This window comes from Ixodes scapularis, unplaced genomic scaffold (genome assembly GCF_016920785.2).
Source record: "Ixodes scapularis isolate PalLabHiFi unplaced genomic scaffold, ASM1692078v2 PGA_scaffold8__174_contigs__length_109621045, whole genome shotgun sequence".
Taxonomy (NCBI): Eukaryota; Metazoa; Arthropoda; class Arachnida; order Ixodida; family Ixodidae; genus Ixodes; species Ixodes scapularis.
Window position 1 is genome coordinate 80,629,410 of NW_024609883.1, and position 22,559 is coordinate 80,651,968.

The 22,559-nt window shown below is 45.9% G+C and overlaps 2 protein-coding genes across 5 annotated transcripts in view; one reads left to right on the top strand and one right to left on the bottom strand.

Moving 5' to 3' along the window:
* Window positions 1–7,785, bottom strand: part of LOC115317279 (inositol hexakisphosphate kinase 1) — a 24,575-nt gene extending 16,790 nt beyond the window's left edge. The window contains exons 1-3 of one of the 4 annotated variants that reach the window (XM_029976902.4): window positions 7,545–7,785; window positions 4,110–4,243; window positions 3,417–3,543 (exon numbers count right to left, since the gene is read on the bottom strand). In XM_029976902.4, coding sequence (XP_029832762.2) covers window positions 3,417–3,543; window positions 4,110–4,181 — 199 coding nt within the window. In that variant the 5' untranslated portion in view covers window positions 4,182–4,243; window positions 7,545–7,785. Of the gene's footprint in view, window positions 1–3,416; window positions 3,544–4,109; window positions 4,244–4,928; window positions 5,820–7,544 lie in introns of those variants that run through there. The other 3 variants (XM_029976903.4, XM_029976900.3, XM_029976901.3) reach the window with 3 other exon arrangements.
* LOC8034888 (diphosphoinositol polyphosphate phosphohydrolase 1) lies at window positions 5,985–22,289 on the top strand. Its single transcript, XM_002410689.5, has 4 exons — window positions 5,985–6,253; window positions 15,155–15,310; window positions 18,675–18,759; window positions 19,925–22,289. Exons 1-4 carry the CDS (start codon window positions 6,161–6,163, stop codon window positions 20,035–20,037), a joined length of 447 nt encoding a protein of 148 aa, XP_002410734.1. The 5' UTR covers window positions 5,985–6,160; the 3' UTR covers window positions 20,038–22,289.
* The last annotated feature ends 270 nt before the right edge of the window (window positions 22,290–22,559 follow it).

A 22,559-nucleotide genomic window follows, 5' to 3' on the forward strand; every position in this document is an offset into this window, starting at 1 on the left:
AGGGCAATCTAAATGTCCCCAGGCAGCGCACAATATTGGGGCGATATTCGCCTCGGGTCGGGAAAGTTGTGCGAGTATTGCCGATTTTTTTCTTGTATCGGGAAAATTGTGCCTGTACCATTTTGATTCTGCCGATGTCGACGGAATTATTGCGGCGAAGCAAACATGTTATATATGGTACACGAACCGTGTTTTTCCCTGATTATTATTTTTGAATCTGCAATAACTGCGCAGTATTAGGCATTTTCGGCCAATTCGAAAAATGAGATTGAAAGAAAGCCGGAACCATTTTGACACGGCCTATGTCCACAGAATGTCTGTTATATCGCGCCGACGCAATCCCGATCTTCCTCCCAAAAAGAGACCTTGGAAAGGGAGAGGAGAGAGACGGGATGACACGAGCGAAAGAGGAGGCATAATAAGACGGAGTGAACCCAACCTCGTTACACCTCACGTGACCAGACTCGCTGGCGCCTTGGAAAGGGAAAGGGAGAGAGACAGTATTGCTCCTCTCCTGATCACGTGTTGTTTACGAGTTTCGCCCGTACGCTGACTAACCTGGACCAACGGTCTTTCTTTTTTTCTCGGTCTCCGACGCGCCAGTATCGGCGCTTGGCGCTCTCGTGTTTGGTTGTTTTAAGACTTGTTTCCTTCCCGTAGTTTTTCCGTCATCACCGGAGTCTTGGCTCTCGGGTAGTTTTTTCTTTGTGTTCGCCTGATACTATGGCATTTACGTGCATTCGCGGAACAAGTCCTACTACGGTTTGAGTAACATGTGTCGCAACTAGTCAACGATGACACTGGTCATTATCGATAGAGCCCTCTCTCGACCAAGAGACGTCTTGGTGTTCGTGTTCAGATGTTTTCTTGGCAGATAGAGCGGGACGTATGGATGCGATTGACAGGTGAGAAACAACTTATTTATGAGTTTTCTTAGTCATGTAGGACGCGAGTAAAGTGCTGCAGTCAATTTTGTTTTTAAATCTCGTGATGAATGGAGTGTTGTTCTTCATCGTTAACCGCGTGCTGTTGCGTCGACGTTTGTAAATATGCGTGGTAATATTCTAGTTTTGACTGGAAGGTGAATAACAAGTATGTGATTACTGAAAGTGCGTTGTTGGTGCTTGTGTTTATTTATCCTAATGTGATTTTATTGTCTTTACCGTGTTTATACTAGAATCTTAACTGTATTAAGGTAATAGTATTATTGTATACAAAATAAGATATTTTGTTTTAAGGCAGCTCAAGCCCATAGGTAAATTAGTTGACTAAATAGTAAGTTTAGTATTCCTGTCACACGGAAAAGCCAATATATTTTCATTGAATGATATAAGATTTAATCAGTTCGCGGTCTTGAGTGAATATACGAGCGTCGCAAGCTGATTTGTCGACCCCCCATAATGCAATTCGCTCGAAATTATATTAGCTTTCCATGTGGCCTGGGGTATAATGCAAGAATTCAGTGACTGCACGCGATAACAGTCGCTTACATGATCGTAAGTGACACTTGTCTAGGGATTTCCGCGTTGACTACGTCTACCTGATTTTGAACTGTGGTCTGTTTTGCTCTTTCAAATCACTGCGTGTCTCGCCATTTTGCCGAAGTATTTCTGTATAAAACATGCATTCCTACGGTAATAATTGCGTGACTGAATGTTTTCGAGTTAAAACAATCACATTTTTCTATTGACATCTTATACGCACTCGTCTTGCCATTTCGTACAATTATTTAGCAATGTAATGTTTTGCCAGTGCAACAAAATGTTTTCTACACCCGTTGCTACGCGCAGCTTTCATTTTAGCTAATAAGACACGCGGATGTGACTGAAAGCTATGACGGTCGATCCACGCGCTTTGCATTTGCTTCGACGCGGGCCCCCAATGGCATTCCGTTGCGACGTCACGAAAAGGGCACTACGGCTTTATTTCTAGGAGGTGTTGGTTAGTGCGCTATTGGGCTAATGTTTGTATGTGCCATGTATGCACTCAATGTATATGTTCAGTTGATGCTTGTGGTATGCGTAATGTATCTGCATGCGACTATAATAAAGGTGCCAAAAAAAGCCCAAAGCGTAATGGTGGCGTGAGCAAATAAAAATATTTTTGTAACAGATAAATTGGGCGGTATCTATAGTCTGTTGCAACTCAAGAAGGTAGGGCGATGGTAAGAAGTGCCGGGAGGAGGAAGCAGACGGAACGCTAAAGAGAGAAAGGTGTCCCCCTCTCTTCTCCAGCGTTCGTCTGCTTCGCCTCCTTTCCGGCCCGTCTTACCCTCGCCCTACCGTCTTGTGTTGCAACGGATTATGTCGCCGACGTTCCAAGCACTCTGTAGACATACGTGCGATATACTGCGGGTGCTCAGACGACACTTCCAGTACTTGATTGACATACGCGATACCCGGCGGATACTCAGCCGACTCTCTAAGTACTCTGTGGATGCAATGGGTGATATCTGGCGGCTACTCAGACGACACTGATGGCACTCGATTGACACGCGATGTCCGGCGGATGCTCAGCCGACGCTGGCAGTACTCCAGTGATATTGTGCTGGTACGGCCCCCCTTTTCAAACGATACTGTCTGGACATCGTGTGGATGGGAATAACCGTATATTCGGAGTATTTGGCAACAATATTGTGTAGATGCTCGCCCAATATTCTTGTGCTGCTTGGGTCATGGTTCTTTTAAACTGAAGTGAAATCCAAGTTTGGTTTCTTCACTGAGTTGCTCGGAGTGTCCATTTTTGCCAAGGTGGCAAAATTATTTTTGGGATTACGACTTGTCAGATAAGGCAGTGTCTCTGAATTACAAGGTATAATTATTTTTTTTTCCAATATTCTGTGTAGATTTTTAAATGTTACGGCTCAAATTTTGGTTTCAGGCGTCCACGGCAAGACCAAAACTATCTGCTATGGGGAGTGCAACACTGATCATCAGCTGTACGGCCACGACGTGACGTAACCGTGGTGGTGCGATACGCGGTGCAACCAATCAACTGCAGCTGCACCGCGATGTGACGTCACAGGAATGCTGCACCAGTGTTTCTTGTCTAAAAGCTAACTAGCTTGCTGCTCGCTAAAGAGCAGCTGGTCGCATCTTTAAAATCGGTTTTAGTGGAGTACGCGGCTACACTCTGACGAAATATTTCGGCTGACATTGCTTTTTTATCGTTGACAGTAGAGACTTTTACTTCCAAAAATATGGCGAGAAAGAAAATTGTATATTCAATAAATTTGCAAAAAGAAAAATTCGCGTTGGCCCAAAATTGGTTACTGTTTCAGCGATGTTGATGTGCTTAACAAATTTTTAGGCAAATCGGGAACCATAAAGAAAACATCAGAGTACCCCTTTAAACAAAAAAAAGGTGTTTCACTTGTTTATTGCGCAAAAAGCGCAACCCACGGCCACACAACTTGCCTTTGTATTCCGACGTAAAGGGCTTAAGCACATCTGGAAGGTTTTCATAGAACCTGAGTTCCTGCAGTATGAGTGGCTTGCACAGGGTCAGTTCGTCCAAGCATAGCATCGATGAGCGTCCTCCAACCTAACACCAAAAGCACGAGAAATCAATATGCATTGCCGAATCATGTCTGTGAAGTTTTGAGCAGGCAAAGGGCACCTCACCGCTACAAGAAATGCAACTGTTGCAAGAAGCCCACTATACATATCCAGGATGCCAATTGGACAGGTGTGTGGCACGTTCAGAATATGCATAAGATGTCTGGGATACAGCCACCGAAAAAGCTACGCTTAGTGCGTCGTCAGTTCATTCCCTGGTTCTCTTGGGGGCGCCACCATTTTGGTCCTTTGTGCAGACCGGGCGCAATAGGCGATTGTTACAATCCTAAAATGTGGCTTCCCAATCTCTAGATGCAGTGTCAAGAAGCTCAGGCTTGCTCCGACGCAGACTGTTTTAACAATTTCTGGGGGACGAAAAACCGCCCACTGCGATTTCAGATGAAGCTCCAGACAACCGGAAACCATAATTTTAAGCACCAAGATGGTTGATGTGTCGCTACTCTGAAGCACAGCTTGTTTATAACGACTCTGGTCCGGAATACCGACGTTGTGGAACTGGTAGTTCAAAGATGTCACTTTTGCTGTAGTTACCTGGTGGATAAAAGGTTCGAGGACCACGTATTCATGCTGTCCACCGGATTCGGCAGCCATCAGGAGTCGCATCTATTCCCCGGACGTCATGTAGTGTAGCAGCCTTGATCGGTCCGTCATGCCGCTTTCGAACTCTGCACAGGAGATCAAAGACATCTGCAGACTGTTTGTCAACAGATGGCCTGCCTTCTTGACCCTTTAACTGCCACTACAAAGTTTCTTTTACACAGGATATTGTGGACGCCATTGTGCCACGGTAGCTGCCACGCCAATGCTGACGGTCAGATTCCGTATACACTAGCAGAAAGATGGGACCCTACGAGTTATACATATTTCTTGCCGTCGTAATGCTTACGGCACATGCAATAAAGGGCATCATTGCCAAGTATTGGCTCAAGGATACCCTCTTGAGCACACCTGCAGTCTCGAAGTTGATGAGTAACAACCGCTTCCTCCTCATCTTGAAGTTTCTTTAAGATAATCATGAATAAATATGTTTACATGTCCTGCAGAGCATAATGGTGCATTACTAGCAGGTCATTTCTACTGAACCAGCATGCAAAAAAAGAAAAAAAAAAACGTGCAAAAAATTAAAAGCAATCAAAAGGGGGGAAAAAAAAACGACAGTGGGAGGTCTAGTAACCCTGCTACAAAGATATACGGTGCTGAAAATGTGTGGTTCGATAATGATATTGTTTCTGCAGAAGGAGCGGCTGCTCCTGTGGCCGACGCCGGAGCAGCGCGCTCGCCGATTTCGGGAACATTCTAGCAACGGTAAAATAAAAGCTTTAAGTTGTGTGGATTCAAATTAACGCTCACGAGTCAACCGAAGCCTCCCGCGACGTTCGGTCTTCTTAGTATTTCTCGACAATGCCTCTGTCGTAGCGGCTACGGCCCCTCCGAAACGGAGGGTTTCAGGTGACCACTATTGACCGCTCCGCTCTGCTTCGCTGTACGTGGTTTTGGGGACGTTGAAAGACACAGTGGACAATCTCACCGAACGGCTGGACAGTCGTGCTTACCAGGGAAACCGAGAATTCTTCATGAGATCAGACTTAAAAGGGGGCAGGGAACGAAACTACAAACTGAATCAAAACTGGGGAGCTCCTCCGCTCAAAACATGCTAGAAAATATTTTGCCTTCCCAGAGAGGGCACTGTAAGCTGCAATTGTGTTTTATTGTTATTTGTCGCTATGTTTCTCTGCGATTTCTGCTAGTACCGCTGGCTGCGAAGTCTGCTACTAGCTAAACTGGAAGATGAAGCTGAAGAAACACAAGTCGTTGAAATATTTTACACACAATATTAAAATTCGGTAGATCTTGAGACGATAGCTTCATTTAGGTGGAGCATAAATTTTGGCCTTATGCTCGAAAGACGACGACATATTTTAAATACGTTCCGGAAAGTATGATGAACAACCGTACGTTTTGCATTCTACCAATTCTACTTTGTAATAAAAACTGTAAATACGCATATGAGTACGCATCAACTAAACCGGAACTAGCCGGTACTAGCCAGAGCAGAACCAGAATGAAATCGACGAAACTTCTTTGGACTTCGTGGTAATTACTTCTACCCGGCGCGCTTCAATGATCAGGCATGCTCATGCTCGAACGATCACTCGCTAACGTCACGGTTTTGTTCTTTATGAATGAAACATGACAGTCGAACGGTCGAATACGGCATCTCGCGCTGTGAACGGAGAATGCGTAAAGAAAAAGACTTAAGGAAAAAGAAAAAAACAAAACAAAAACGTGCCCGATACGGGTGCGTTTGATTCGTCAACATAAGTGCCGCTGTTAAACGCTATCCTGCAAGCTCCGTATCACGTGACCTTCGCCCTCGGCTTTGAAGCGTGACGTCACCGTTTTCGCAGGCGCCGCGCCCCCCGTTCAACGTTGGCCAGAGAACAACCGAATGCGCAGCATGTCTCAAAAATGGCCGTGGGGCGATTGGAAGTGAGTGCACCTCGGCTTGTGTACAAGTCCGGGCAGCGATGAAATCCTAGCCGCTCGCAGTCCGAAGTCGCGCCTCTCCTTCCCGGCGAAGTATGAAAGAAAAGCCAAATTCCACTCGCACGTATGACGAAGACGGTTTTCGGCGACGTGCGGCGTGTTTGTGCGTGCGCAGAGAAGAGACTGAGGTAAGCCGACCCGTCGGATTTTTCACCTCGACTCTCTAAACACCTCGTCGTCTCGCTTGTGGCCGACCCAAAGCTGCATTCATCGATAGCACTGTGCTCTACCAACAACACACGTATATTCCGCTTTTACCCGCTCCTGAAAGGAGCAGGCTGGTTAGCAAGCAATGCTGCCATTATTTTTTTTTTTTTCCCCTTATTTTTTGGGGGTGGCCGAGAATCGTACTCTGTGCCCTCTTCCTAACACCCTATCTCGTTTCTGTCGGATGCGCTTTTCGGGCTCCTGTTTATCTGGCGGCGTTTAGTCACTGCGTCGCTGTCGTGTTGTGCCGGTGTCGGTGGTGACCTTGCTGCTCGATTCATTGGTGGACACTTCAATTGTGCATAACATTTGACGGGTTGCAGTTCGCTACACGGGTACGTGTGCTCTTTGGTTGGGTGTTTGGGTGGTCTCGCGCTTCTGTGTATGAAATCGGTCAGCAAAAGGCGATGGCTGTGTTTCACCCTCAACATCGTGACTAATTCACGGCTCGTTTCGATGATTTACGGCGAGAGACGGTGCCCATGTGCCGCTGAGCTTATCGCTAACGCAGCTGTGATGCGAGTTTTCACTTGGCGCGCACATTCTGCGTCAGCCCCTGTCGAGTCAACTCCCGTGGTGACTGAACTCCCAAAGCAAGTCGACAAACCTACCTTCAAAGCTGCCCATCTAGAGAGAGAAAAAAAAGTTGCTTGTGAAATATCTTAAAAGATACCTTTCCCCCATTTTAAACACACGCACACACACACACAGACATGCACAGGACCAAATCAGTTAGGAAAGAGGGTCTGTTAGTTGAACTTGCAATGTGAGACCCTTAGAAGAAAGTTGAGAAAAAGTGTAGAAGAATCTGGAGTTGGGCGAGTTGGTACGTCTTAGATTAGAAAAGCGCCAGAAAACAAGGACAATGGAGAGAATAGACGAAACAATGCTCCCCTTGGATACTTTTTGTCCACTCATCCTTACATCAGCTGCCCTAAACCCAGTCACAAGAATTACGCTAGTTGAGAGAAAAAAAAGTTGCCCCTTCACGTTACTAACGTGGCAAAAGTAGTGTGGTAACATGGAATCTAACGTGCTATCATGGAGTAGCTGTACACCTGTGGAGACTGAGTGGTGCAAATGATAGCTCGGTGCCATCTTCTGCGATGAAAATGTTAATGCGCGCGGAAATGGAACAGTTAAAACGCAGCACCGCTGAGCAGAGTTCTGGCACCAGCTCACAGCAAAAGAGAACCAAACACTTGAACATACCTCAACTTCTGAGCACATCTAGTGGAGCATTTGCTTTTTTTGTTGTTGCTCTTTCTTGTGCTGTTACCCGATGCAAGACCGAAACGTGCTCGTTTCTTGGAGAAGGATGCTGCTGTATGTCTGACCGCGTGATGTTTCGCCCCCGCCGAGAGTAACACGGATGCAGTCGAGGAGGACGCACGTGAGAAGACGAGCGCAGCGGTCAGCATTCGGCTGGCAGTCAGCTTATCGACTTCGGTCCCTGGTTGAGTGATGGAATTGTTTAGGGGCCGGCCATATAACATGCTCTGTGTTAACAGAGGATCATTGTTTCTTCAGCCTTCCTCTAAATCATCATCATCATTATCATAATTGATTAAACCTTGAAGACCCTTACAGCTTTGCACAAGGGGGTTACTGGCTGGAGAACATTGTTATATAAAGCTAGAAACAGGAAAAATGACCACTCAAACACCTTTAGGAAAGATCAGGTAATTAAACAGGAAAAAATACAAGAGTAAAGTATTTCTACAAACACAAATTGAATTTGCTATTAGTGCAACTGCAAATGGGTGGTTAGTGGGGATATGAATGTGTTATGATCTGTTTGTGTCGTGATACTGTTATGCAGGTTATTTTAGTCTTATTTTTAATGGCAAGGTGGAGTTAAGAAACAAGACCAACGAAGCGAAAATTGGACGGACTCTACGAACGTTATCAATGCGAGGAAATATGCAAGTGGGAGGAAATAACGATGAAGTTCTGATGTCATGATTATGATAGTAAATCTTGCAAAAAAGAGATAGGTGTGATAATGTTCTTGTAGACAAGAGCACATCAAGGTTAGATTTCATTCGTTAACAAAGTAATGCTGATGTCTCGTGAGTAATCTGAAAATATGAATCTGCGCAATTTTGAAGTGCCTCTATGGTGGTTATCAATGAACGTTGACAAGCGGACCAGATGGATGATGCATGTGCAATTTGTAATCTTACCGAGAGTAGTGTAGGCTAGTTCTGATGATGGTGCTAGTTTTAGATTCTGTCGAAGATAGCTAAAAGAGGAGTTAGCGTAAGACGGGATGTGTGTTATATGCATGTTCCATGAGGGGTCGTTAGATAAGTGAATGCCAAGATACTTGTAAGATGCACATTACATGGCTTGGTAATTGCCTGGCTGCACATCGTGTAATAAAAAGAGAAAGGACTAGGGGCACGCATGAGGGAAACGAGTTGCATTTTAGAAGAGTTTATTAGTTTCGACTTATTACGCCAGTCGACTATTATAGGTTAAGGTCGGCTTGCAGGGTTAGGTTATCTTCCAGGTTACATACAGATCGGTAAATTACACAGCCAGCAAAAAGTCAAATACAGGACGTTATACAGGAGGATAAGATGACAAGTAGTATGCTAAGTATGATTGCTTAAAAATTGTCTGATTCATGATGTTACAGATGGAATTATGTGAAGTTGATTCAGTTTGAACATGAGTAAACGATGGGATACCTTATCAAATGCTTGAAAAAAATCAATGGGTATGGTGTCAGTCTGTATGTTATCGTTGTTGCTGTGTATTTCATGAACAAGTTGGACTAGTTGTGTTTCGCAAGAAAACAATTGTCTGAACCCACGCTGGTTTGAAAAAAGGATGTGGTTATTTTCAAGATGCTTCTTAAACATTAGACTAAAAACCCCGAGGCTGGGACGAGAAGGGACGGACAAACACAAAGTATTAAGACTTTGTGGTTGTCCGTCCCTTCTCGTCCCAGTCTCGGGGTTTTTAGTCAAATGTTTAACCACCACCAGCTCGTTCGCGCACTAACCTTTTGTTCACTAATGCTTCAAAACATTTGAATATATCATATGTTCAAGAAAGATTTGGAGCGATAGTTTCATGGTGAAGATTGATTGCCTGATTTGTGTATAGGGTACACTCTGCCAATTTTACAATCTGTAGGGAGTTCACCAGAAGACAGCGATTGCTGGAATATAATTAACAAAAATGGGCTTTGTGTGATTTGGTGTTTCTCAGTAATTTGGAGTTAATTTTGTCATCCCCAGAGCTGGAAGAGAGCTGTAACCTTTCTATTGAGCTTATGATGCCTGAATAAGTGATTTCAGTGGCAGCCACGGGAGGGTGATGCAAGGTGAGGCCTGAGCCGTATATGGGGAGAGTTTGGCCAGTCTATCATCTTGCCGCCGTAACGCCACCCTCCCGAGTGAGCCAATCAGCCCGCGGCAAAGAGCAAGAGGCGTGAGCATATGCGAGTGAACTCCCGGCTGCTCCCAGCTGAGCGGGAAGGGCCGCTATTTTCATTCATTCGACCGGCGGAATGCATGGGATCGACATCCAAATTTCGGTTCTTTCCTTTTATTTGGCAGGCCCTGGCAAGAAAATTATGTAGTGCTGTTCTTCAGTGGCCTAAAAAGCTAACGAACAAAGTTTCTCCGCGTTTCAATGCAAACTTTTATTCAGGCAAAAAAGAAATAAGCCCATAGCAGATGACGCATAGCCTCAACAGTGCTCAGTGCTGACATCATTGCATCAAAATGGCGGTCGTCTTCTCTTTGGTCCCTTCTTTCTTTCTCGCTCCTTTGGCGCTCTCCTCCCTTTCCTTCACTTTTCCCCTCTCCGGCACCTTCGTTGCCACACCCACTGGCCAAACTCTCCCAATATATGACTCTGGGTGAGGCCAGTGGCATATCCAAGAGGGGGGGTGACGGGGGCGGCCCCCCCCCCCCCCCCCCCAAACAAAGTCGAACCCCCTCCCCTCTTCTCGGAGGACAATTTGACGTGGGTGGACCCCCCGGTGCACACAAAAGAATGGGAGAATAGCATCCTTACAAATTTTCCGTCCCTTCCCCAAAACGGAGTTCTTGATCCACCCCTGTGTGAGGCATGCTACTCTGGTCACCTGTTGTAAAGACTGAGGAGAAAATTGTTAAGACCGTTGACGCTTTGTTCATCCGATAATGGCAACCGATCATCATTCATTAGTTGTACAGGTTTAGAAGTTCTTGAATTAATTACATCCCAGAACTTTTTTAGGTTTATTGCAAAAAATGTTTACTAAGGCAATAGTAAAAAACTTTTCCGCCTTCACCTCTGTGATGGATTTGTTATACATATGAGCAATCATATTATACTGTTCCCAGGCAAAATTGGTGATCAATTGTTTAGGTTTAGGTTTTGTTAGGAACAGTCAATGGTTAGGTTAGGTTGGGTTAGGAACAGTCACTAACATTGTCAAAAACTCGTTTTGCCTACCCCATTCTACAAATCTCCCGAACCCCACTATCCCCGCCCCGGTGAAGCAATTTTTGGCGTTGTGTCTACCTTCGGAATATCGTGATTATTATATTAGATGCCTTCTAAGCGAGCCGAGAACGATAAGCTTGAAGCATCCAGTTTCCCGGTCATGTTTTTCAGAGTTTTATAACAGGTAGTTGGGGGGTACCTGGACATTACAATCATTGCTTTACAACAGTTGCTGTCTGCTGCATATCTGTGTACAGATCAGCAATTGTTCTGTGACAGTGTAGGCAGGCACATGTCCGTGCATGCCCCAGACTGCAATAGCTGGCTTACACAACAAACGGCATTGATAGTGGTATGGCAGACAAGTGCAGAGGCTCAGTCTTTCTCTCTTCTCTTATTCCCTGCACTTGAGGTTCATTCGTTTGAACGAGTTGCATCACCAGAAAATTTCACCGAGGTTGTAGCCTAAAAAAGTGTCCACATCTCTTAGGTAGACCAGTCAATGTAGCCAAGCCATCACACACTTTTTTTTTTCACCCTATTTGGTGGGGCGAGCAGTCTCTTTTAACATTAAAAGATTTTTTTTCTTTTTTTCAATGCAATTTTTTTGTCGTTCACTGAGCATGTAGTGGCACGACCCCGAGTTGTTTCACGCTCCGAGTTGAATTTAACCAAGCTGCTCTGTTGAGTTTGTTTGAGTATCGAGAAGGTAACTTAAATTGATGGAAAATTTAAGTCTATGGATTTCAAGAGGAGTAGGTAGTCAGGGTTGGGATCGTCTAGATAAATCTGCTGACCTCCCAGACACACTCTTCATAAGAGTACGCTTTCAATAATCCAGAATCATACACTGGTCAACAAATGTGGCTATCAGAGCTTTGCCCAGAAGGAGGTCTTAGCTTGGAACCTGGAACATTTTATGTGATTATCACGGATGACATGTGTCATCAGGAAGTTGCCGTTACTGCAGATACTCCGCCTGCCTCTCCCGCTTTTATATATGTGGCCGTCGGTTCGATATGTGCTCGACGAAAAACCCAAGGCTGTTGCAAATGCACGAACTGACTGACATTGACATACAAGTCCGTGCTCGAGCTTTCTGAGCTACCACTGGCCAGCTTCCTCTAAGACGTGGACCTGTGGTGCATTGGACGCTTGCCCACTTGGCAGGCTTCCCTCACAGGAAACAAATTTACGTCGTCTACCTTGATCGTTTCCATTGTGCAGGAACCGGAGCGTAGCGTGACGGGGTGTCATGTTGCCGAGGGAATGTGTTGTTTTTCTGTCCGAAGTTTCTGGGGCACATTGTTGACAATCTCTGAGTAGGTGGTGCTGGAGTGACCTCTTTGTCAACTTCAGTAGACGTCTGAGAAAGAGGAGAAAAGGGCAATGTACCACATAAAGTACAGTAAAACCTCGTTATAACAAAGTTGAAGGAGTGGTCGTAATTATTTCGTTATAACCATTAGTTTGTTATAGCCAATGTCCATTTCTTCCCACTATTAGCAAGCAAGGGGAATTATGATTGCTTTGTTATATCCATTAGTTTGTTATATCCCGTTTTGTTATAACGAGGTTTTACTGTATGTTAGTTTCAATTTTAATTTTTTTTTCTTCAAATTTGGTACAATTATTTTTATCGCTGTGAACTTCCGGTCCCTGCTTGCACGTCCACAGTAAGTCGCAGCGTGATAAGAGTTCAGAAACAGATTTTTGCGGGCCATTTAAAGTGCCTTATAAGCATTAGTTTACATGCTGTATAACAGTAGAAGGTTGCAGCTCATGCCTGCATGGCACCACATATGCAGTGTCAGCAGGCATTGCTCGACCTTGCATAGCCACATCGTACTGTGAAACACACCCCTCCCGGATCCGTCCGTGAGAAGCTTCCTATGACGCAGGTTTTATCTGCAAAGGTGCTATCAGTGGCTCTGTGACGCACAAACAGGCAGTTATCTTGGGTCCTTGAACTTATTTTTTCCCCGATGGCGGCAAATATATTCGCGTTCGACAAAGGTGGGGGTGTGTACTGGCTTATGCCTCTTCTTTGTTCCTTTATTAGCGTGGCTTCGAAAAAGCCCCGTGAGATAAAATTCAGGGGCTTGCCGATTTTGTTATCTCAAGCTCTGCTTCATGGTACGAAAGTGGCAACAAAAGTGGAAAAACGAAAATATGACAGAAAGCGGTTGTCAGTGCAGGTGCGCTGGTGAAAGTTTGCCACAATGAAAGCTAACTCGAGACTGTGGAGGAAAGTGAGGTTTGTCAAAAGTGGAAAAGGCAGACAAAAGACAGACTTCTCAATTAATATGTTGCCTATTTGTCTGTTTTTTCTGTCCCTTCGACTTGATTTTTTTACTTTTTCTACTCCAGTTTTGGTTTAATTTGCGTCGAGGGAATTGTTGGGAGACATTTTTGGGTCCCTGAAGTGTTTATCCCTACAGTTCGCTTGCAATCTGGGGGAAGTTCAGTTTCATGCTATTGGAATTGATCTGCTCAATACTGGTATGAGACCTCTGCAAGCATTCACGCAACTTTATGTTTAATTAAGTACTTTTGTGCTTTACCAACAATTTCGAGTGATGTTTCCCTTGGCGGAGAGTGAGAACATTTTTGTGTTGCTATCATGCACCTGTAGATAACGATTTATGCACTTGATATGCGCTCCCGCATTCTGCACATGCTGCCTCCGCATTCCCACAAACAGCGATAAGCAAGAGTTATACGAGGTGCGATGCAACAACTTGTAACAGTTTTTCTTCCCAGTTACATGAACGGTTAAGACTCAAATTTCACATCCAGTACAAAACAACAAAGCAGTGTATAACTGATATCGTAGATTGCTCACTGCAGGCATGTTTCAATGCGTTGTGGGATGCTCCGTGCTGTGTCGCGACAACTATATTGTCGCAGATGGAAATTGTCTGACAAATGTAGAACTTTTTGTAAATGTTTAATGAGACCAGCTTGTGCCCACAAACTTTTATAAACACGGCACGAGTATAAAAGCAGATGACAGCGTCGTTTTCTTTTGACCAGAGTGCGTCGTCCGCTTGCTGCACCTATCACAAGGTGGTACCACATGCACAACCCCCGCTAACTCGGTCGTCTGCATTGTCGTCTGCCGTTGATTGTGGCAAAGGTATTGGACTCGTTTTTCGCACGAAGGAAGCTCTGCCTTGAAAGTACGCGAGGTAAAATACCACGAAAATCCACCCTCGATGAAGAGTTGAACGCCATGTGCGGGCGCCGATATTTCTGGCCGGTTTTTGAGCAAGCCCACAACATTAAATGTGCACTAAAAAGAATTTTGCGATTGTTTGTTCTTGGTCATAACTGATTCTACAGGTCCTAAGCATCCTAAAAATTCAAAAATTACAGTCGCGCGACGCCGAATAATTTTTTTAAAAATGTGACACCCCTTTTTGAGCGGATTTTTCCGCTCAGGAAAGGCAGAAAAATACATACCCTAGCAGCAGTGTCAGCGCGGAGATGACGGGCACTCGTCGGCCAATCGCAAGCCACCTCTCTGAGAGAGGCGACTTGCAATAGACCTTTTGCAAAACGTACAGCGCCACGACAGCCAGGAATTTCGGGAACCCTCAGTACAGATCATGTGCTTTCTCGTTGTGCCTCCGCGACTGTGCGCGCGTTCCGGCAGTTACCGTTAGCAGCCGTTGCAGCCATCCGCCATCCCGCCGAGTTGTATGTCGTTGGCGGCGTACCGTATCTGTGGCAGTGTAAAGGCATCGTGACAGGTGAACTTATTTTAATACGTTATTCGTCGTAACTTACCTTCACGTATTGAAGTGTCGCCTAATCCATTTCATTTGCACCGCAACTGTGGCAGGTTTCGACCAGGTTCAACAAAGCGTTGGTGCAGCAGACGACAGAGCTGGTACAAAGGAGGGGGATGAGGAAGGGGCAGCGGTTGGCTCGTCACTCGCCCGACTCGGCTGCTCAAAAGGTGTTTCCGTGGTAATCTGCACCCGCTCGCGTATGCCACGTGGTCACGTGGTAGCGGGACGAGGGGCGTACCGAGGACTCCCATTATTCGTCGCGCGGCGCGTGCGGGCTTTTGGGACTTTTGCAAAGCGTCTATTGGCCCACGAGTGTCCATCGTGACCTCGCTGACACCGCCACTGGGGTGTGCCCCGCCTTTCCTGATCAGAAAAATTCGCTGTGAAAGGCGTGTATTCCGACCTTTCATCACGTTTCTAAACAAGAAATTGGCGTCGCGTGGTTGTACTTTTTTTAATTTTTAGGATGTTTAGGGTCAGTAGAATCCGTTATGACCAAGAACAGACGATCGCAGAATCCTCTTTGGTGACCCTCATTGCTTCGTTTCGGAAGGTTCTGACAACGGCCGGTTTCAGATCCTGCTGGTGTCGAGCAGCAGCGCCCCCGACCGGTGGATCGTGCCCGGGGGCGGCCTGGAACCAAACGAGGAGCCAAGCACGGCGGCCATGCGCGAGGTCATGGAGGAGGGTGGGGTCCGGGGACGCCTGGGCCGCTGTCTCGGGACCTTCGAGGTGACCCTTTGCCTCGTGCCCCTTTCCCCTCCCTCTGGCGTCGCACCGGTGTGTTCATTACGTCCCCACATGTGGTATCTCAATGTCCACCCGACAATGTCGTGGAAGTGTCGCGCTGGTTACTAGGGCGTAACATTTGTCGGGCCAAGAAATGGCAACACACAAACTTGTCAGCAAGAAAAAAAAAATAGTTTTTTTTTTTTTCTTATAAATGCCTTTGGTTTCTGCAATTCCAATTCTTGGTCGACGTTCCTTGGACCTAAGTGGACGTCAGCTCATAAAAAATCATGTTTTTTCCGCTTTACCTTTTGATTTGAGTAACATTGGGTTCTAAAACTTAATCCCATTTTGGCGCCGCTGTTGGCGTCGCATTCGTGTGGAGTTGCAGCTGTTTGCGATTCTTGGTTTATTAATGTGGGTCGAACAGTGGGTTTTCCTTTCTCTCAGTTGAACTATGTAGACCACCTACTATAGAATACCGGAAGAGGGCCCACCCCGCTTTCACTGAAAACTGGGTTAACCAGGACACGAGTGCTTGTCTGGTCAAATCGGGCACCTAACGTATAGTTTGCATTAGGTGCCCGATTTGCGGGCGCTTTCGTGGTATTTTACGGCAGGTTCGTTTCATGCACAGTCTAAACTGGCAAGAGAGTGGGCGTGGCCACTGCTGGCTTTGCAGAGTCCAGACCTATGGCTGACAGTTTCCGTTGGCTTAGTAGGCAGTGCAGGCCGGCTGAACAGGTGCCTGGTCGCTGAACAGGCGACCAGGCCTGTTCGTGAACAGTGGAGCATGCGGCCCCCATGACCCAATAAGAGCTTTGGAAAAAGGCACGTGATAACACTGCAGATCGAGGACACTGAGGCCTCGTTACCGCCACAGCAACGGTGCCATCTGTGACATGAAGTAGCTCTAGGCTCCTCTTTCTTTTAAAGGCAACTAAACTCGCCCTACTCAATTTTTGTCAAGAAAATATATTAAAAAAAAGGAATAAAAATATTAACAACTATGTGAGTTTCAATCACATTGAAACTGAAAAAAGTGATACCATATCCGTATCCACTCACAATTTTTTCTCCTTGTAGTGCCATGGCTGTTGGCAATCGCAGCCACGTAATCAACCGCTTCCACCCGAGACATTGCACTGCGACCTGGTATTAGCACCCACCAAAGATACGCAGGGAAATTGACCGTATGGTTGTCTCACTAACTGTTCCCGACGAGCGCTACTCTAGTGGACAGCAACGTTGCGGTGGTGGGCACTCATCCGAAGTTGTTGGTTTAGCAACAGACAACTCGTGACCAGCAGTCGGCAGCCGGTTTCTCCAGGCCATTTGATGGAGTGACACGCATGCTCCCGTGACGTAATATCACGTGCCTCGCTCCGACGCTCTTATTGGGTCGCAGGGGCCGTAGCCTCCGCAGTTCGCCAAGTTGTCATGAAAGAGAGTGTGGTGTCGCTGTACCTCAATACAAGACTCACTTGGATTGTCAAGAGGTTGAAATTCCGTAAAACAAAATAGGAATACCATAAGCACAACAACCGGAGCTGTGTTCCAGGCAGTATGGTCGTCGTTAGCGGCGTTTGTAAATCGACTCATTTGTGGAACTCTGCTTCGGGCAAGTCTCTTGTAGCTTGTAGCGTTTGAAGGATGGCACACTCTTCGGGAGAATCAATTATCATTTTCACCCTTGACAGCTTTCTGTGCAACTTGTGACTATGGTGAAAACCTCTTGAAATAAGTTTTGTCTTTTATTGGTGGTGTCAGTATGTTTTATGCAACTCCTGCCGGGGAACTTCGACTAGTTGTTTTTGTGACGGACGTTGAAATGGCAGTCGGTGTCTTTACATAATCGCTTGCTGTCATTGGAAGAAAGCATTCACGTACACAGCATTCACTCGTGTCAGGTCGGATTCCATCGGTTGGCCACAAATTCTGCTTTTGGTCATGGTCATTTTCATGGTCATAATTACACATGTACCAACTAGCCCACTTAGCCGTTTTACTGCCATTTTATGTCATGGCAACTCTGTGGCTACTGTTCCCAGAGCAGTCGTGAGAGTTGGGTCTGTAGCAACAGGAAATATAGTCTAGTTGAGTATTCTCACAGACTACTCTGATTGGTTGGAAAACATCCTTTGATACCGTATTTACTCGCATAATGAATGCACACCCCTTACAACAGGTACCAATATTTTGACTTCTTTTTTTTTTTCTTGCTCGCATAATGAATGTTTCTCCAATTTTCGGCTCCGCGAATCTCGAATGGCATCCAATTTAGCTAGCCACCAAGCCAGTTTTCTTTTGTCGCCAAGCGGTCAGGCCAAGTCAATCCAAGCCACTCTCGTAATGGTTGCAAGTGCATAGTGGCGTAGTTGCGGAAGTGGTCAACTATGAAACTTAGCGGCGCGCACACTTGATGAAGCTTGGGTCCAGGAATTGCCCAGCCCCAGACATCCTTTACCTATCGGATGCATTGATGTCAACAAACATGCCATCGTCTTTGGCCCGCTTTCGGACAGTGAAATCGTGAAAGTGGTTAGGCTTAAGAACGGTCCCGTAGCTCTCTGTGCTGACTGAGCTTCGTGGGGCGCTTTTCCTTCGGCAAGAGGCACGCCGAAAACGACCTAAAAAGGTTTGCAATTTATAAAGCATGTTTGATGTGGTGCGCCCCCGACCAGCCGTGGGTGCGCCTCCATCAGTGGAGACGTGCCACAGTACCTTCTCGTATCATATTGGCACTTAATATGACATTTGTACAAAGTGTGCAAATGCAGAAATTTTACGCCGCATAATGAACCCAATGTGTAAATTTTTCGGGAAAAAAAGTGTGTTCATTATGCGAGTGAATACGGTACTTGTGAGCCATGTGGTGATGGAGCACCGATCGGAATAATAAGATTCAATCTGCGTACTAGAAGAGGAGGCACAGAAGGCATTATTGCTGCAAAGTAAAATGCAGAGTCTGCATTTGGCTTTGGTAAGACATCTGTGGATCGGTGTCACATATCCAGAGGTCATAGCGTGGCAGGCTGGGGTCATAGCGTGGCAAGCTGGGGTCGGCTGTCCAGTCCCCTAGTATTTAGGTAGGCACCTTAGAATGTCTTTTATAGTGCCTCACGAAAAAAACATAAACAACACTACTGGTAGTTGAAGCAGTGATGTCAGAGGTGTCCCTTCAGCCGATTCTACTAAACGTGAACTTGATCATATTTACTATATGCTTATCGTGGAGTGGTTCAGCAGCTTGTGTATGTTCTTTTTTGTTTGGAAAGCACCGAGGAGAAACTTCTGCCAGGTGCATTGAACACATTTTGACAATGGTGTGTCGTTGTTTTTTTTTTTTTCACTTCTCCTCGTCTAGAACCTCGAGAGGAAACACCGCACAATGGTATTTATTTTGGAAGTCACGGAGGAGCTTGAAGAGTGGGAGGACTCGAAGAGCATAGGTGAGAACTTCATGTATGTCTACCATCCTACAAAGCGCATAGAAAACATTTGTTGCGGTTTGTGGAACGAGACTGGTGCATGAGGTAGCAGAAACAACATTTGAACTCAAAGTACTAGCGAACTTTCCCAAACTATTTAGGGTGACCTCGAGCGATGTTACCCTGTGCAACTCGCGTTTTTGATTTCAAGTGCTAGCTGTGCTCAAGCTGTCTCAGCAAAGGCCTGACCATTATTACACTCGGAAACAATTTGGATGCTCAGAAAAATCTCCATCTAAAAGGCGTCGGAGGAAAACATTAATAGTAGCGATTAAAACGTCAGTAACTAACCAAGCAAATAAGTTGCTTTGCACAAAGTTTACCATTCCAGGAATATGGCTGAGCCGGCGTGCCGGCAGCTTGCTTGTGCCGTGGCAAATTTGCATTTCAGGCTTGGCGTTCATGTGAAGGTGATCAGCAGCAGTGAACAGCAGTTGTCCTCAAACTTGGTTTTGCTTACAATATAAGTGCCCATTTGCACCAATGAAAACAACCAATTGCAAAAACAAGGCATGCAAGTTAAATACTAATATTTTTCAATTGGCTGGTTCACATTTAGCCAGACGCTCTGCAGGTTTATGTGATCCTTCCTTGCACATGTCGGACTGTTATGTGTCGCACCCACAACTTTTGCCAATCTGCCACGAAAGGTCACTCCTGATCATATCGACCCTAAAAGGTTCAGTTGTGAGTTTGATATCCACACAGTAGGACAAATCTTCCATTTCACAACTGTTCCATGGCACAAATTGTGGCCTCATACCCCATGAAACCAAGTTTTGCCATTGGCACAGTGGCTAAACAGAGCTTCTCTATGGCGTAGCAAAGTATTGCATTCCTTTTTATTGTGCCGACACTTTCATTGGTGGAGGATGTTGGCACTCTTCACCGTACGACCAGTTTTGGTCCAAAGCTCTGCGGAGAAGTCTTCTCATCATTCACAGGCAGCCCTCTGTCACGAAAGTTCTATAGACTGTCCCCATGAATGCTGCTCATTTAAAATGATGGCACTGCCATGCTCTGCTCCGCTTTGAGGGGCGACGCTGCTGTGCTACACAAAACGGCAGGTCAGCATACATGCTGAGCCACATCTGACCGTGTCCCATCTCGTATTCATTCGCCGCAGGACGCAAGCGGAAGTGGTTCCCGATCGAAGAGGCCCTCCGCGTGCTCTCAGTGTCCAAGCCTGTACAGTGTAATTACGTCAAGCTGCTCATGAAAAACGACAAAGTGCCATGACCCGGACAGCCGCCCTAGTTTGTTTCGTTTTTGCCCCACCCTCCCTTCATTTTATTTTTTTTTCGCTCCCCCTCTCCCCTATCCCTTGCACACCACCCCCACCACCACCACTCCCCCGTTTCCCTAAAATAAAACACAGTCGAAGAAGACGAAGAAGAAAAAAAAACTAAAAACACGATGTACATACACCTCGAAGTTGTTGTTGCCGCTCGTTGTTGTTCTTCAGCCACGTTCCCTTGACTGTTCTTCTGAACCTAAGCTGCACTGTAACGACCCAGATTTCACTTTTAAAAAAAAACGTGAATGTTGGAAAAACTGGGTTTATCTTTCTTTTTTTTTTTTTGAGGGGGAGAGTAAAGAGGGGGCGGAGAGGGGGCTTTTCGACGCTGGATTTGGGGGGGAGGGGAGGGGGAGGGTGACCCGCCGTGTGGGAGCTGGCGACGCGATTTGTGCGCGATTGACAAGAGTTCTGAAAGAGAATGTTGTTGTTGTTGGATTGTGTGGAAAAGAGACTGACTGGTCAGTGGCTGCGACAGCACTCCTGTACTTTCCGCTTCTCTGCGTGTTTTCCTCCGATTGTATTGTCTCTTTTTTCGTTTTAATTCTTTCGAGGATGGAATTGCAAGGAAGAAGCGGAAGATTGACTCCCCCGTCTGTTTACAGAAAGGGAATGACTCTGGCTCGTCACAATATTTAGGCAGAAAATGAAATTACATTTTTATTATCATTGCTACCTTTGTTGATTAGGTACCGGAAGCAAGTATGTTGTTAAAATGGAGCCAGTAGCTTTGCTATTCCACCATACGAAAGGAATTGTGACAAAGTCGACAACCAATGTTATGGGTGCTCTTTGAAGGCATGTTTTGAAGTGTGGCAATTTCACATGTAAATGGTTTGGAGAAAGGAAAAAGACCACCGAGGGGAAGCGGCGAGCGTAACCGCATGAGAAAAAGGGAGGCCATTTTTACACGAGGCTTAGAGCTCCACCCTAGAATTCGCAACACATAACAATGTTTCGCTAGACACCCTTGGGTCTTGGTCGGGCCTTTGTGCTTAAAATTAAAAGTGACAGACAGCACTGTGGCTGTGACCCCAAATGTTCTTTTGAACCTACAGATCCCATTTGTATGAAAGGTGAAGAGTAGTCGCAGCTGATTTAATGGTTTTTACAGGCACGCCAACTGGGGGTGCGAACTAGTAGTACATATTTAACCGGCCCCTGTTGTTGTAACTAGTCATGTTATTTTTTTTTTTGTCACTTACCGAAGGCATGCCACAACAGTATGAGCTGTATTTGCTTGCAATGGTCCTACTTACGAAGCATTTGTCATGCCGTGATCATAAAAGGGTTAGCATCGCTCTCGAACCCCCAATTATAAGAAACTGCGAAACGAACCGTCCCAACATTTGAAACTGCGAAATGGCCGCGAAACTTGCCAAATGTGTCAAACACAAAACGGCCGACGCAATCGCGGGAAAGCACCCCAAGATGTCGAACCTGACGACGTCCCACCAAATCCTGAGCTGCTAAAACAACCAAGCGGAGGATTCTAAGCTTTTCTCATCTTTTTATAGTGGTACAAAAAACTTTTATATAATAAAAGGAGGGAGGATGGGGGGAGGGGAAGAAAATGGATGTCTCAATCCACCTTGTTCCGGTCACATGCTATCTGCAAGTGTTTCCATCTGTGCCGTGCATCAATTCGATACCCCAAAACGTTCAAACTGCTGCATCCTGGATGTAAACCTGCTTTATCTTGTCCCTACTTTTTCACGCACCAGTTGGCAACGTTGGGCTTTAAGGGCCGCCATCACGTCGTAATTGCCGCAAATCGCTCACGATTTTCGACATTCTCTGCCAAGTTTTGTGTCGATTCTGCCTGGCTGTCTTTGCGCACTGCCCCCAGAATGTTTGCCGACCGCAAATCGTACGGGATCAATTTCTCGGCGTTGCGGTAGCGTAGTGTTGCCTAACAACTTTGACAGACACCCAGACGGGTTTGGGCGGCGGTTCCTGGTGCTGGCAACGTGGGGCTTGTATCAGGCAGGACTGCCCAATCAGCAGTCGCGTTTAGCCCGGGTCTACCCCTACCGAAAGGAGCAGGTCGATGTGATCAGTCGCTGCATGCTTTGTTACGCCAGATGCCGATCTTCTGATTTGTATGTGTCTTCAAAAAGAATACTCCCAGTTTGTGTGTACTGTACCTTGTCTAAAGCAAAGAGAATAAACAAACAAAAAAAGCCCTGTTTAAGGAGAGTCGATTTTGTTTTTCTTTCTAGTGCGCTCTTAGCCAGCCAGCCTTGCGAGAGCTGTGCCTTGCAAGTGGCAAGAATTCCCCTCGTGACCTTTATTGACGAGGACTACAGCAGGGGTCCTCGGACTTTGATCTCGAGACCTTGTAAACAATAATGCACATACTAGAGTTTTGGCTCATAATTGGTCATCAATAAGGCATTCTCAAGTGGCTCAGATCTGCTAAAAAAAGTGCTTAAACTGGAAGAACACTTCGACGAGATGACAC

Coding starts and splice junctions, on each gene's coding strand:
- LOC8034888 (XM_002410689.5), top strand. CDS start 6,161: ATGAAAGAAAAGCCAAATTCCACTCGCACGTATGACGAAGACGGTTTT. Junction 6,254..15,154: donor TGCGCAGAGAAGAGACTGAG/GTAAGCCGACCC, acceptor GGCCGGTTTCAG/ATCCTGCTGGTGTCGAGCAG. Junction 18,760..19,924: donor GGAGGACTCGAAGAGCATAG/GTGAGAACTTCA, acceptor CATTCGCCGCAG/GACGCAAGCGGAAGTGGTTC.